Here is a 16,387-nt window from a genome sequence, read left to right as displayed (position 1 = left end):
TTTGACTCTGTCATTCAGGTTAGTATTGTAGATAACTACAATGTTGATCCATCCTCAGTTCTATCACAGCCATTAAACTCAAACTGTTTTAAAGTCATCTTTGGCCTCATGGTGAAATCCCTGAGTGGTTTCCTTCCTCTCTGGCAACTAAGTTATAAAAGACACCTGTATCTTCGTGCCTGGGTGTATTGATACACCATCCAAAGTGAAATTAATAACTTCGCCATGCTCAAAGGGAAATTCAATGTCTGCTTTTTTTTTTACCCATCTACCAATCTTTGTGAGGCATTGGAAAACCTCCCTGGTCTTTGTGGTTGAATCTGTGTTTGAAATTCACTGCTCGACTGAGGGACCTTACAGATAATTGTATGTGTGGGCTACAGCGATGAGGTAGTCATTCAAAAATAATGTTAAACACAGTCCATGCAACTTGTTAAGAACATTTTTACTCCTGAACTTTAGGCTTGCCATAAAAGGGGTTGAATACTTACTAATTCAAGACATTTCAGATTTTCATTTTTATTTTTTTTAAATATAAATTTAAATAAGATTTAGATTCAGACATCAGGTAATGTGTGTCGGCCAGTGACAAAATCTTTACGTAAATCCATTTTAAACTCAAGACTGTAACAACAAAATGTGGAGGAGGGTGTGAAGACTTTCTGAAGGCACTGTAGATGTTATTTCCAGGCAGGCATAGCTGATGTCAGTACACAATGACATAAACTAAACTGCCTGTTGGACAACATCTTCCCTCTCCTTCTGAAATGACCTCTGTGACAAGCAGCAGCATATGGACATCATCCAAATAGAGGCCTAATCCACCTCACTGGTTAGTTAAGTCTGATCAACTCTACCTCAGTGTCAGGTGCACTCAGTAAAAGTCAGTTCCTGTGCTAGCTTCACCATCTCTACTTGGTATGGTGCCATAAGGGAGAGAGCCGGGGGTAGAGAAAGAGAATATGCAACGGTATCAGTATAGAACATGTTCATATAGCTACAGATGATAGGAGTCACTACTCTGAAAGAGCGATTGGATGAAACCTAACAAAAACCATTGAATGTAAACTGTGTACCGGTATGTGTACAGTACTTACCGTGTGTCTCCCGGGTTTATGGATAGGTGACAGAACTGTTATACTGAAGGTAAACAAAGGATTTCAGAGATGATGGGGAAGAACAGAAATCAAAGAACAAGCCATACAATGGGAAACCGCTCCCAGTTCAGAAACAGGCAGTAGTAGTTTGGTGAGGGCTTCAGTGTCCAGCACTGTTCCTGGTTGAGGAATGACCATCCCTTCACATATCCACAACAATGCGCTCACTGGCTCTGTTTCTTTGACAGATACCTGCAGACATACACCACGACAATGGTCACAAAGCTATCTTCATCTACCAACGACTCACTCAGATAACATTTTAAAGAGTCAGTATTGCGGCAGCAAAAAAACAAAAAACAAAACAGGAAACTGAATTAGTTACAGAACAATATTTCAGTGACATTACCTCTCCCAATGCTTGTGGTTGAGAAAAGAGAAGTCCTCCAGTTTGGCAATCTCTTTAAGATACTGAGACAGTTTGAAGAGCTCTTTGTCTTTCTCACGGTTTAAGTGCGCTTTCATGAATGGACGAATCTAAAGGGGGGGAAGAAAAAAAACATTGAAAATGGCTTCTATAAGAATTAACGCCATAATAACTGTCAACTCAAAAGCCTCAAGTAGGCTTCGGTTGGGTAACTTACCGTAATACTGAGTCTCAAACAAACGCTGGTCTCTTAGAAATGGGCCGGCCATCACATTTTAGCAAATAAAACGCCAGTCTCTAATAAGCGTTGGGTCCAATGAAAGTGTAATTACGCTTGCAATGCCATTTTGTTTGAAATTCTACCGGAACAGTCCAAGCATCAAATCCAATTTCATTGGTCGCATGCACGTTTAGCAGATGTTATTTCGGGTGTAGGGAAATGCTTGCATCTCTACCATGTGCCGAATGATTGAGCTCTGCATGTCAAAACGCAATTCTGTTTATGTAAACAGCGAGGAGAACTGATTAGTTCACTCCTTTCGTAACATTTACAATGCACTCTAAAGCCAAAACAGTGTTATTCAGTTGTGATGTAATAGATTTTTTTTATTTTACAAAATCGATGAGAAATATCGGGATATATCGTTTTGACAATATTGCAAAATTATTTTTGCACTAGTTGACTGTTCCTGCACCAGAAATGTTTGCTAATTTATAAATTGAAATATTACATTTACATAAGTATTCAGACACTTTACTCAATACTTTGTTGAAGCACCTTTAGCAGCGATTACAGCATCGATTCTGGCACACGTGTATTTGGGGAGTTTCTCCAATTCTTCTCTGCAGATCCTCTTAAGCTGTCAGGTTGGATGGGGAGCATTGCTGCACAGCTATTTTCAGGTCTCTCCAGAGATGTCCGTTCGGTTCAAGTCTGCGTTCTGGCTGGGGTAGTCAAGGACATTCAGAGACTGCATCGTCTTGGCTGTGTGTTTGGGGTCGTTGTCCTGTTGGAAGGTGAACCTTTGCTCCAGTCTGAGGTACTGAACGCTCTGGAGGTTTTCATCAAGGGTCTCTGTACTTTTCTCCATTCAGCATTCCATTTAGCTTCGATTCGTCTCCCAATCTCTGCCGCTGAAAAACATCCCCACAGCATGATGCCACCACCACCATGCTTCACTGTAGGGATGGTGCTTGGCATTCAGGCCAAAGAGTTCAATCTTGGTTTCATCAGACAAGAGAATCTTGTTTTTCGCTGCCTTTTGGCAAACTCCAAGCGAGCTGCCATGTGCCTTTTACTGAGGAGTGGCTTCCGTCTGGCAATTCTACCATAAAGGCCTGATTTGTGGAGTGCTGCAGAGATGGTTGTCTTTCTGGAAGGTTCTCCCATCTCTACAGAGGAACTCTAGAGCTCTGTCAGAGTGACCATCGGGTTCTTGGTTATGTCACTGACCAAGGCCCTTCTCTCCCTAACTGATCCGTTTGGCTGGGCAGCCAACTTTAGGAAGAGTCTTGATAGTTCCAAACTTTTTCCATTTAAGAATGATGGAGACCACTGTGTACTTGGGGACCTTCAAAGCTGCAGACATGTTTTGGTACCCTTCCCCAGATCTGTGCCTCGACACAATGCTGTCTGTCTCTGAGCTCTATGGACAATTTCTTCGACCTCATGGCTTGGTTTTTACTCTGACATGCACTGTCAACTTGTGTGACCGTAGACAAGTGTGTGCCTTTCCAAATCCTGTCCAATCAATTGAATTGACCACAGGTGGACTCCAATCAAGTTGTAGAAACATCAAGGATGATCAATGGAAACAGGATGCACTCAATTTCGAATCTCATAATAAAGGGGCTGAATACTTATGTAAATATGGTATATAACTGTATTATTATTAATACATTTGCACAAATTTCTAAAAGCCGTTTATTGGTTTCTCATTATGGGGTATTGTGTATAGATTTTTTTTGTTTTATTCAATCCATTTTATAAGGCTGTAACATAACAAAAAGTGGAAAAAGTCAAGGGGTCTGAATTCTTTACGAAGGCACTGTAGAATCATAAGAATCCCAACACATGTTCTATCTAGCGGTCGACCGATTATTTTTTTCCAATGCCGATACCGATAATAGGAGGACCAAAAAAGCCGATACCGATTAATCGGACGATTTTCTTAAAAATGTATTTGTAATAATGACAATTACAACAATACTGAATGAACACTTAATATAATACATCAATAAAATCAATTTAACCTCAAATAAATAATGAAACATGTTCAATATGGTTTAAATAATGCAAAAACAAAGTGTCGGAGAAGAAAGTAAAAGTGCAATATGTGCCATGTAAGAAAGCTAACGTTTAAGTTCCTTGCTCAGAACATGAGAACATATGAAAGCTGGTGGTTCCTTTTAACAGGAGTCTTCAATATTCCCATGTAAGAAGTTTTAGGTTGTAGTTATTATAGGAATTATAGGACTATTTCTCTCTATACCATTTGTATTTCATTAACCTTTGACTATTGGATGTTCTTATAGGCACTTTAGTATTGCCAGTGTAACAGTATAGCTTCCATCCCTCTCCTCGCCCCTTTCTGGGCTCGAACCAGGAACACATCAACAACAGCCACACTCGAAGCAGCGTTACTCATGCAGAGCAAGGGGAACAACTACTCCAAGTCTCAGAACGAGTGATGTTTGAAATGCTATTAGCGTGCACCCCGCTAACTAGCTTGCCATTTCACATCGGTTACACCAGCCCAATCTCGGGAGTTGATAGGCTTGAAGTCATAAACAGAGCAATGCTTGAAGCATGGCGAAGAGCTGCTGTCAAACGCAAGAAAGTGCTGTTTGAATGAATGCTTACGAGCCTGCTGGTGCCTACCACCACGAAGTCAGAATGCTCTATCAAATCATAGACTTAATTATAACATAATAGCACACAGAAATACGAGCCTTTGGTCATTAATATGGTCGAATCTGGAAACTATCATCTCGAAAACAAGACGTTTATTCTTTCAGTGAAATACGGAACAGTTCCGTATTTTATCTAACAGGTGGCTACCATAAGTCTAAATATTCCTGTTACATTGCATAACCTTCAATGTTATGTCATAATTACGTACAATTCTGGCAAATTGTTGCGTTAATTCTGGCCCAAACTGTTGCGTATACACTGACTCAGCCTGCAATGAACGCAAGAGAAGTGACACAATTATACCTGGTTAATATTGCCTGCTAACCTGGATTTCTTTTCGCTAAATATGCAGGTTTAAAAATATATATTTCTGTGTATTGATTTTAAGAAAGACATTGGTGTTTATGGTTAGGGACAGTTGTGCAACGATTGTGATTTTTGCAAATGAGCTTTTGTTAAATCATCCCCCGTTTGGTGAAGTTGGCTGTCTTTGTTAGGAAGAAATGGTCTTCACAGTTCGCAATGAGGTTTAAAAATATCTACTTGTGTATTGATTTTAAGACATTTGCGTAACAGGCAGTCTCCTCATGGAGTGCAATGTAATCAAGTGGTTAGAGCGTTGGACTAGTTAACTGTAAGGTTGCAAGATTGAATCCCTGAGCCGACAAGGTAAAAATCTGTCATTCTGCCCCTGAACAAGGCAGTTAACCCACCGTTCCTAGGCCATCATTGAAAATAAGAATGTGTTCTTAACTGACTTGCCTAGTTAAATAAAATGTTGTTTTTTTTAATTGTCAAATCAGTGTCCAAAAATACAGATTTCCGATTGTTATGAAAACTTGAAATCGGCCCTAATTAATCGGCCATTCCGATTAATCGGTCGACCTCTAATTCTATCGGCACCTAAGTATTGTGATAATATTGTATCATGAGGTCCCAGCCCTATTATTCAGTATTTTTTACATTTTTGTAACAGAGGGGTGCAGAACCCCCTTTCACCCTCCCGCTCGGGGGATCCAGGGGTAATTTTATTGTAGAACGACTGAAACGGTCAGCTCTGGTGACTTTCAGATAGCATATTAAACACATGAGCCATGCCAAAATGTTAAATGTTTAGAATTATTGTAGATTTGCTTTAAAACTGCAACGTTTTCTCTCAGCCTCATGGGGGGAAAAAATATAGAATACCATGAGCTTAGCTATAAAACTTCCCTCTATGCCCCATGGCAAAATATGTAGAAATACTAGAAGTTAACAGATTTGTCTGACCTTTCGGAGGGGGGGGACTTGACTAGTGCAGTACTGAGACTTGACTAGGTGAGGTCTGAGGAGGAATGATGAAGTTCCTAACATGTATTCCGTACCAGTGACTGGCGTTGTCTTGAGAACAGGTGCGCCCTGTGTTTTGTGCGCAGGCATGTTTGGCTGCTACAGTGGCACATTTATTTATTTGTTATTTTACCAGGTAAGTTGACAGAGCACGTTCTCATTTACTGTAGCTCAGTTGGTAGAGCATGGCGCTTGTAACGCCAGGGTAGTGGGTTCGATCCCCGGGACCACCCATACGTAGAATGTATGCACACATGACTGTAAGTCGCTTTGGATAAAAGCGTCTGCTAAATGGCATATTATTATCATTATTACAGCAACGACCTGGGGAATAGTTACAGGGGAGAGGAGGAGGATGAATGAGCCAATTGGAAACTGGGGATTATTAGGTGATCGTGATTGGTTTGAGGGCCAGATTGGGAATTTAGCCAGGACACCGGGATTAACACCCCTACTCTTACAATAAGTGCCATGGAATCTTTAATGACCTCAGAGAATCAGGACACCCGTTTAACGTCCCATCCGAAAGACGGCACCCTACACAGGGCAGTGTTCCCAATCACTGCCCTGGGGCATTGCGATATGTTTTAGACCAGAAAGAGTGCCTCCTACCAACACCACTTCCAGCAGCATCTGGTTTCCCATCCAGGGACTGACCAGGACCAACCCTGCTTAGCTTCAGAAGCAAGCCAGCAGTAGTATTGCAGGGTGGTATGCTGCTGGCATACAGCTAAATAACCTTTAGAACGGTGTTCAAAGTAGTGAGCAATGATTTTCCCATGGCGCACCGCCACAGCTAAATGAAGGCAGCGGATACACTCATTTTAAACTGGCTATAGAACTGATTGATGACAATAGCTGGTTCTTAGAAACATGTAGAGCTAAGAAAAGGAAATCATAATGCAGTGGGCTGGACCTTCCATACTTCGAATGGTAATAAATGCCAGTCTCCAATACGTGTCCGTCTCCAACAACCGCGGTTGAAGAAAATAAACACCCGGTCTATTAAATTAATGGACGTTTTACCACAACTTACCTTCAGTCCGTTCTGTGGGTTCATGAGGAAATTTCTGCCAATGTCGTCGAACATGATGGTGTTCCTCTTGCTGTAGAACTCACTGTACTTTCCCCATATCACCCCGAGAGGCTTCACCTGAAACACACCCAACATGACAGACTAACTGGAGACACAGTTACATCAGGCGAATGGGACATGAATCAGTGGGATTTATGAGGTTGCAACTCACCTCCACTACACCCCTCTTAGGTGTGTGCACGGTGATCATGGCTGCACTGTCCAGCATGAAGGTGATCTTGTAGTTAGGGTTGTCTGTCACTCCTAGCTCCTGAGAAACCAGAGGGTACAGTGAGACAGTCACATACACAACAGGAAGGCACCATCTGATCTGATGCTCTACACTACAGGTCAACACAGGCTATTAAATCACTGATCCTCAATTTGTATAGTCTTGCTGTGAAAACATGCTGTGAAAACTATTTGAGAAACATTGCCCTCTTCTGGCCAAGAAAAGTGTCAACAAGCTAAAGGGAATTTTCAAAAATGTTCTGCTTCATTTTCATCATCTTCAGCACCATGTGAAAATTACACGTTTCTATGTTTTGTAGTAAAAAATATGTTAACATTTATCTTCCTCATAGAAACGTGCCATTTTCACATATGGTGATGTTGGGGTGATGCTGGAGCTGAACATGAAGTTGAACATTTTGGAAAATTCCCTTTCACTGAGAAAGATACAAAAATCTACATTTAACATTTACATTTAAGTCATTTAGCAGACGCTCTTATCCAGAGCGACTTACAAATCTAAATTTCAGAAGGGAATACATACTTTCATTTTAGCATCAATCCACTTCATACTCGTGGCAGCTAGAACAAGAAAACTAATTAGGGCGAGTTAACTTGAACTTTCCATTGACTTTTCCAAAATCAAAAAACAAGGAGTTTGGTACTTACACCAAATTACAATGTCATAGTCTTCGAACGCAGAGGTCAAGAACTCATGGAGAAAAGGCCTCATGAGTTCTTGACCTGTCTCTGCACATGACTTGTGATCTGGAATGAAACAAATCAGAGGAAAACAGTCAAAAGTTTGAAGAACAGCAGGAAAAGAGCAACATCTTTCAATAATAATCAGAATTGTTAAACAAAATAAACAACATTTTGAAATTGTGTAATTATGCATTTAACCAGGAAAAAAAAGGAATTTCCCAGGACAGTTTTGATAGTCTTCCTACACACCAAACAAGGTGTAGTCCACATCTAGTACTAGCAGCCTCTTTCCTTCCCTGGGTGGGTTCATCTCCTCCACTTTGTAGTCTTTGACACGGCGGGCTATCTTGGCCAAGTTCTCCTCTCTAAAGGAGCAAAGTGCATGGCATACAGTTAAAACAAGACATTGAACCGACTATGAGACGTCTTAGAAAACTTACCATAGTGTCAAGCAACGTTTGAGCCAAATCAATTACTTGTATTACTGGAGCTACAGTATAAATGAGTTGTCTCTGCCATGTCCTACTATACCTGTTCTCTACTTCAATCACCTCTTCTTCAATGTCAAAGTCATTGACAACGTCATCATTCTCTGGGGGAGGTGCTAAAACGTCTTCCTTCGCAAAACAAAACACAAAGTGATTGAGTGTTACGAGGTCTTTGACATGCTAAATATATGACGACATTGCTTCTGGTATACTTCTGTCTGGAGTGGATGGAAGAGGAACCCACCAGACTCTCCTCTCTGCTGCCCATCATCATGATCTTGGTCTTGGGTTTGAGCTTCAGTGAGCCCAGCTTCATGTCATCCTCTGCTGGTTTACCTGGGATAGAGAGAAATATTAACACACAATGACTCAGCTGTCAAGACAACGCAGACAGGCGCAGAGGTCCACAATGGTGACATTTTCCCAAAAAGAAATCACACGTTCCACTTGCAACTAGCGATGGGAGTTTAGGCGAAACGGGTGTCTTCCAAGTCGAGAATGAATAAGGTATTGCCGTGCTTACGGCGAAATAGCAGCCCGTTATCGACGGCTATCACAGCGAATGACGAGACGTTTGAGTCCATCAGCTTGGTCTTACCTTTGACTTTTAATCCTAGGAGTTTCTGTCTCTCTGGAAGAACCCCAGTCAGGGACTTGATAGACTGCTTGAGGTCCAGCACAGTGTCCTCTTCAGAGAGTGTACTGATGGAGTACTCCTGTCCACCCCATTTAATGATCACAGACACAGACATGCTGGCGCAAACCTCAGACACCTACACCAGAGCAGAATGAAATCCATCAGCTAGCTAGCTTACCTACCTACATCTAGACACCATGACAGGATAGCAATCTAATGGAAATCGAATGCTTCCTTTACTTTGCAATGAAAATACGTGATACATGAAGTTTAATAAAGCTCCCATGTGTTAGCTAGCTATATTTGGCCATCCCTAACCTAAATAGCGAACTAGATTATCATGCAGAAATTAATCAGTGCAGTACCTTTGTAGTTGCAACATTCAGCCCATTCCATGCAGTAAGTAGGCTAGACGTTAGCTAGGTAGCTTGCAATTATCCGCAACTAATCAATCACTCAAGACAAAATCGGATTAAATGATTATTGAATAAACGCACATACTGTCTGGCATGACTAACAAGCAGGCAGTAGTAACACAACACAGCATTCGTGTCCCTCATTCATCCAACTCCAGCTAGCTAGCAAGCTAATTCAAGGGCCTGCCATGCATGGACTGTTGTTAGCTAGGCTATTTGTAGAATAGCAAAGACAATCCGATGCGTATTCATACCTAAACAATTGCGCTGTGTCACAAAACCCTTCGTTTATGTGGTGTACAGGAACACGTACTAGCTACGATGGGGAATAAATTAATAAAGTAGGTGATTTCTGAAAACTCATTCAGCGTTGATTAATCAGCAATTCTTCCTTTCTCCCAATGATGCCCGGCCCGGTTTGTGACCAAGCACGCTTGGTTTGCGCCTTCCTGTGAGTGTTGTACTACTAAAATACCGACAGATGGAGACAACTAGCAAGGAATATTCTTCTGCTTCGGTGGGGTTTAACAGCGGGTGGAATCCAGTATCATGTTGCATTACCGCCACCAAATGGACTGGAGTATAAATCACTGTACTTTGAAATAAAAATTAAAGAAAAAAATGATGCTGCCAACTAACCCTACACTCAAAACCCAAAACACATTATACTATTTTAACCCTACCTGATCCTACATAAGGCCAACGGCCTGGGAGGACAGGACACTAATATCATTCAACACCCCCTCTTCTGCAGTATAATCTCGTAATCCCATGTATTTGCAGCTACCACCACAACACCTATTTTCTGTGATATATGTTCCATTCCTGTAGTACAGTTGATGACCTTTATGAAGCACATTTCATTTGTAGGCCTATCACTCTGTACTGGAAAAAGTCTACTACTCACATAAGCATTTTAGGATCCCTCACCCTTCATCCATATTCCTCTACTTTCTTCACTGCCTCAGCACATGACACCTTCTGTACAACTCTGACCCTGTCAACCTCAACCTGCCTCTCTGGCACCGGACACTTCCGATCCCCATCAAGATGGGCACCCCTACAGCTGACACAAATACCACTTCTTTCACTGATTCTACACATCCCTTTGTCCCATGCCCTCCTGCACACTACTCACAGTTTGGAATCTCCCTCCTACACACTGCTGCATTGTGATCAGGAACTTGGCATCTGAAACATCGTAGTGGATTCGGCACAAAATATTGTACGGGATAACTGATATATCCTATCATTACTTTGTCGGGTAACGACTGCATCAAAACTCAAAAGAACAGACGATGACTCTTCTGTTTCACCACTCTCGCCACCGGGTACGCTGTGCACCAAACAGCGGGCGTCACAGACACCGGGAGGTAAAACAGGAGTTTCACCCCATTGTCATGATCAGTGGTTCCAAGTTTGTATCATAAACTCTTTGACAAGCTGATCATAGCGAAAAAGGAAATACATTGCAAATAGGCTTGCGATAACTCCTGATAAAGTTGGGTAGCTACAAGCTGATATTCAGAGCTTAAATAGCCAAATTAATAAGTCACAGGAATCAAGTCTAATAAAGCCAATGCATTGGCCGTTTTTTTTACAAACGGTGGGCCTACCACATGGATGAGCATTCATAAATTAACATTTCAGGCACCACTGTTGGCTACACCTCAGTAAGCACGGATCGACGCTTTTGTCTGCTAAATGACTTAAATGTAAATGTATGTCTTTTTTTGATCCAGTTCCGTACCGGTCTTGATTTCCACATCCAATGATATTGTTTTTTTGGTCCGGTCCCGACCAAATCTGAACCAATCATAGACGTCTATGTTTAGTTCAGATTTTGTCCAGTCTGGACCGGCCTTGATTTTGCACAAACATAGATGACATAAGTGACTTATTTTCAACTTTCATTCTGAACCAAAAACAAACCTGATTTCAACATCTGGGAAATGTCTTATTTTAAACATATGGTAAATAGATTTTCACCTTTCATTCAGAATCTGTCATGCCGACTCCCACTCCCCCGCTCTACTAACCACCGGTCCTTGGAACCATCATCACGCACACCTGGACATCATTATTTCCGTATTACTCTCCCTTTATTTAGCCCTCAGTAGCCATCAGTCACTCGGTAGTATTGTTTTCATTCACATCCTGTACACTTCTCATGTTTTGTTTATCTGTATTTCTCATGATTAAACTCATCTTCTGCACCTGCTTTCCGACTCCCGGCGTATACATAACTGAACCTAAACAGAACCTAACTTCAACGTCTGGAAAAAATATATATTTTCGACATCTTTTCTACGTAAGTTTTGCGCGGGGTGCGTCATTTTCTGGTCTCGCCAATAGCGGCAGAACGGCAAGGACCTGTATTAACTAGATCACTAACTCTAAATATAATACCCACTGCTTGTAGCCATGTATTCATCAAACAGTAAATATAATGTGAAAACAACTGTTGCAGTTGTAGCCTAATACCTATGAGACCTATGGGCCTATTCCCTCACTCAACTCCATATCTCAAAGCCATACCAAATATCTTGGTTGTATAGTTGCTATTGAGCTGAATATTGAGAGTTGTGAAATTTAAATTATACCTACTGAGACCTTCGCCTCTTTGACAGGGATGAGGGGACTAAAGCTTCCAATGCTGTGTTCTTCCCACAATTGCATTTTGAAATGTTATACGATCAGAATGCATTTTTCACTCAAGTGACGCACCAGTGACTCAGACCCTGTAATAGGGTAAGAGGCAGAAAATCCCAGTGGAGAGAGGGGAACCGGCCAGGCAGAGACAGCAATGGTGGTTCGTCCTCCAGTGCCTTTCCGTTCACCTTGACATCCCTGGGCCAGACTACACTCAATCATAGGACCTGAGAGATGAGTCTTCAATAAAGACTTAAAGGTCAAGACCGAGTCTGCGTCTCTCACGTGGATAGGCAGACCATTCCATAAAAACTGATCTCTATAGGAGAAAGTCCTGCATCCAGCTGTTTGCTTAGAAATTCTAGGGCCAATAAGGAGGCCTCCATCTTGTGACCATAGCGTAATTGTAAGCATGTACGGCAGGACCAAATTGGATGTAATGCTAATGCTGTTTGTAATGCTAATGCCATGTAATGCTTTGTAGGTTAGCAGTAAAACCTTGAAATCAGCCCTAGCCTTAGCAGGAAACCAGCGTAGAGAGACTAGCACTGGAGTAATATGATCAAATGTTATGGTTGTAGTCAAGATTCTAGCAGCCGTGTTTAGCACTAACTGAATTTTATTTAGTGCTTTATCTGGGAAGCCGGAAAGTAGAGCATTGCAATAGTCTAATCTAGAAGTGACAAAAGACTAAATTGATACATTTTTCCACATCATTTTTGGACATAAAGTTTCAGATTTTTGTAACATTATGTAGATGGAAAAAAATCTGTCCTTGAAACAGTCTTGATATGTTCGTCAAAAGAGAGATCAGGGTCCAGAGTAACGCCGAGGTCGTTCACAGTTTTATTTGAGATGACTGTACAATCATCAAGATGAATTGTCAGATCCAACAGAAGATCTCTTTGTTTCTTCGGACCGAGCACAAACATCTCTGTTTTGTCCGAGTTTAAAAGTAAACAATTTGCCGCCATCCAATTCCTTATGTCTGAAACAGAGGCTTCCAGCGAAGGCAATTTTGGGGCTTCACCATTTTTCATCAAAATGTACAGCATAGCAGTGAAAGTTAACATTATGTTTCCGAATGACATCACCAAGACGTAAAATATATAGTGAAAACAATAGTAGTCCTAAAACGGAACCTTGAGGAACTTCGAAATGTTTTCCTCTGTGGACAAACCATCCACAGAGACAAACTGATATCTTTCCGACAGATAAGATCTAAACCAGAACTTGTCCGTGTAGACCAATTTGGGTTTCCAATCTCTCCAAAAGACTGTGGTGATCGATGGTATCAAAAGCAGCACTAAGGTTTAAAAGCATGAGGACAGATGCAGAGCCTTGGTCTGACGCCATTAAAAGGTCATTTACCACCTTCACAAGTGCAGTCTCAGTTTTATGACGGGGTCTAAAACCAGACTGAAGCGCTTCGTATACATGGTTTGTCTTCAGGAAGGTAGTGAGTTGCTGGGCAACAGCTTTTTCAAAAATTTTGAGAGGAATGGGAGATTCGATATAGGCCAATAGTTTTTAATATTTTCTGGGTCAAGGTTTGGCTTGTTCAAGAGAGGCTTTATTACTGCCACTTTTAGTGAGTTCGGTACACATCCGGTGGATAGGGAGCCTTTTATTATGTTCAATACAGGAGGGCCAAGCACAGGAAGCAGCTCTTTCAGTATATTAGTTGGAATAGGGTCCAGTATGCAGCTTGAAGGTTTTGAGGCCATGACTATTTTCATCATTGTGTCAAGAGATATACTGTAGTATTAAAAAATGTGAGTGTCTCCCTTTATCCTGGGTCCTGGCAGGGTTGTGCAGACTCAGGACAACTGAGCTTTGGAGAAATACACAGATTCAAAGAGGAGTCCATAATTAGCTTTCTAATGATCATGATCTTTCGTTAAAGAAGTTCATGAATTTATCACCGCTTAAGTTAAAGCCATCCTCTCTTGGGGCATGCAGCTTTTTAGTTAGCTTGCAACAGTATCAAAAATACGTTTTCGATTGTTCTTATTCTCCCCAATTAAGTTGGAAAAATAGGATGATCGATACTGCACGGAAGACTTCCAGTTTGGTGTAGCACCATTTCGGTTCCAATTTTCTGGAAGCTTGCTTCAGGGCTCGGGTATTTTCTGTGTACCAGAGAGCTAGTTTCTTATGACAAATGTTTTTTGTTTTTAGCGGTGCGACTGCATCTAGGGTATTACGCAAGGTTCAATTTAGTTCCGCAGTTAGGTGGTTAACCGATTGTTGTACTCTGGTAGTCCTATGGTAGGTGGAGGAAGTCTGGAAGGGCATCTAGGAATCTTTGGGTTGTCTGAGAATTTATAGCACGGCTTTTGATGATCGTTGGTTAGGGTCTGAGCAGATCATTTTTTGCGATTGCAAACGTAATAAAATGGTGGTCTGATAGTCCAGGATTATGAGGAAAAACAGTAAGATCCACAACATTTATTCCATTGTACAAAACTAGGTCCAGAGTATGACTGTGGCAGTGAGTAGGTCCGGAGACATGTTGGACAAAACCCACTGAGTCGATGATGGCTCCGAAAGCCTTTTGGAGTGGGTCTGTGGACTTTTCCATGTGAATTTTAAAGTCACCAAAAATGAATATTATCTGGCATGACTACAAGGTCCGATAGGGATTCAGGGAACTCAGTGAGGAACTCAGTGAGGAACACTGTATATGGCCTAGGAGGCCTGTAAACAGTAGCTATAAAAAAGTGATTGAGTCGGCTGCATAGATTTCATGAAGAAAACTCAGTCTTTTTTTGGGGGAGGGTGGGGGGGGGCAAATTAAATTGAAATTTGGTATGGTAAATGTTAGCAACACCTCCGCCTTTATGTGATGCTCACGGTATATGGTCACTAGTGTAACCAGGAGGAGAGGCCTCATTTAACACAGTAAATTCATCTGGTTTAAGCCATGTTTCAGTCAGGCCAATCACATCAAGATTATGATCAGTGATTAGTTCAGTAACTATAACTGCCTGGAAGTGAGGGATCTAACATTAAGTAGCCCTATTTTGAGATGTGAGATATCACAATTTCTTTCAATAATGACAGGAATGGAGAAGGTCTTTATTCCAGTGAGATTGCTAAAGCAAACACTGCCATGTTTAGTTTTGCCCAACCTAGATCGAGGCACAAACACGGTCTCAATGGAGACAGCTGAGCTGACTACACTGACTGTGCTAGTGGCAGACCCCACTAAGCTGGCAGGCTGGCTAACAGCCTGCTGCCTGGCCTGCACCCTATTCTCATTGTGGAGCTAAAGGAGTTAGAGCCCTGTCGATGTTCAAAGATAAAATGAGAGCACCCCTCCAGCTAGGATGGAGTCCGTCACTCCTCAGCTGGCCAGGCTTGGTCCTGTTTGTGGGTGAGTCCCAGAAGGATGGCCAATTATCTACAAATTCTATATTTTGGGAGGGGCAGAAAACAGTTTTCAACCAGCGATTGAGTTGCGAGACTGCTGTAGAGCTCATCACTCCCCCTAACTGGGAAGGGGGCCAGAGACAATTACTCGATGCCGACACATCTTTCTAGCTGATTTACAGTAGAAGCTGTGTTTCGTTTGGTGACCTCTGACTGTTTCATCTAACATAATTGGTGCCCACGTGGATAACAATATCCCTATACTCGCTACAGTCGACAGTTTTAGCCATAGCCTTTAGCTAAAACTGGTAAACAGTGTATGATCGCTAGATGATTCTTTTTAAGTCTAATACTGCGGGTAATGGAATCGCCAGTGACTAGAGTTTTCAATTTGTCATAGCTAATGGTGGGAGGCTTCGGGCGTCTCAGACCCCGTAACGGGTGGAGAAACCTGAGAAGGCTCGGCCTCAGACTCATTACTTAATGGGGACAACCGGTTGAAAGTTTATGTCGGCTGAATGAGCGACACCGGTTGAGCATTCCTACAGCATTTCCTTCCAGAAGCCATGAGAAAATGGTCCAGCTGAGGGTACTGTGCGATGGGATTTATAATACGCTCTGTACTTATTGGTGACACAGATGCAGTTTCATAATTTCCAACACTTAAATGACCCTTGCCTAACGATTGCGTCTGAAGCTGGGCTTGCAGCACGGTTATCCTCACCATAAGGCGATCGTTTTCCTGTATATTATGAGTACAGCTACTACAATTAGAAGGCATAATGTTTGGGCACGAAGGCACTTACAGGGTATTTCACAAATCCCAAATACATTTGAGAAGGGAGAGACTTCTTTAAAAACGATATAATGGAAGGAGGGGGATTATTTTCTCCGTCGACCATGGGGGTCAGTCGGTGTGCACAAAACCACTTGATCCATTTCATCACCAGTAAAAAGTTTGGACACACCTACTCACTCAAGGGTTTTGCAGCCAGTCAACGGCGTGTTAAAAGGTGGATTTGGGTTTTTTCTATAAATGGT

General features: G+C 41.8%; 1 protein-coding gene across 3 annotated transcripts; it reads right to left on the bottom strand.

Moving 5' to 3' along the window:
• Positions 1-420: 420 nt before the first annotated feature.
• On the bottom strand, positions 421-11,385 carry LOC124000311 (ubiquitin-like domain-containing CTD phosphatase 1). 3 transcript variants are annotated; one of them, XR_006832565.1, is made up of 12 exons: positions 9,574-9,763; positions 8,865-9,039; positions 8,511-8,602; positions 8,310-8,395; positions 8,028-8,143; positions 7,743-7,841; positions 7,618-7,655; positions 7,015-7,113; positions 6,804-6,920; positions 1,507-1,634; positions 1,098-1,349; positions 421-911 (listed from the first exon to the last, which is right to left on the bottom strand). XR_006832565.1 is itself a non-coding variant. In XM_046306586.1 (11 exons), the coding sequence occupies exons 2-11, from the start codon at positions 9,016-9,018 to the stop codon at positions 1,322-1,324; spliced, it is 957 nt and encodes a 318-aa protein (XP_046162542.1). In that variant the 5' UTR covers positions 9,019-9,039; positions 11,309-11,385; the 3' UTR covers positions 421-1,321. The 3 variants fall into 3 exon arrangements, 2 of the variants coding, with proteins under 2 accessions (XP_046162542.1, XP_046162540.1); XM_046306586.1 differs by lacking the exon at positions 9,574-9,763 and adding an exon at positions 11,309-11,385 and having other exon boundaries at positions 421-1,349; XM_046306584.1 differs by having other exon boundaries at positions 421-1,349.
• Between the last annotated feature and the right edge of the window lie 5,002 nt (positions 11,386-16,387).

Source organism: Oncorhynchus gorbuscha, linkage group LG16 (genome assembly GCF_021184085.1).
Source record: "Oncorhynchus gorbuscha isolate QuinsamMale2020 ecotype Even-year linkage group LG16, OgorEven_v1.0, whole genome shotgun sequence".
Lineage (NCBI taxonomy): Eukaryota > Metazoa > Chordata > Actinopteri > Salmoniformes > Salmonidae > Oncorhynchus > Oncorhynchus gorbuscha.
This window is presented reverse-complemented; position numbering and strand designations above follow the sequence as displayed.

Bases quoted from the DNA above. Each gene is read 5' to 3' on its own strand.
- LOC124000311 (XM_046306586.1), bottom strand. From the start codon at position 9,018: ATGTCTGTGTCTGTGATCATTAAATGGGGTGGACAGGAGTACTCCATC. The intron at 8,603-8,864 runs GTAAGACCAAGC...TCTCTATCCCAG, and splicing joins CCTAGGATTAAAAGTCAAAG to GTAAACCAGCAGAGGATGAC. The intron at 7,656-7,742 runs GTAAGTACCAAA...TTCTTGTTCTAG, and splicing joins CTATGACATTGTAATTTGGT to CTGCCACGAGTATGAAGTGG.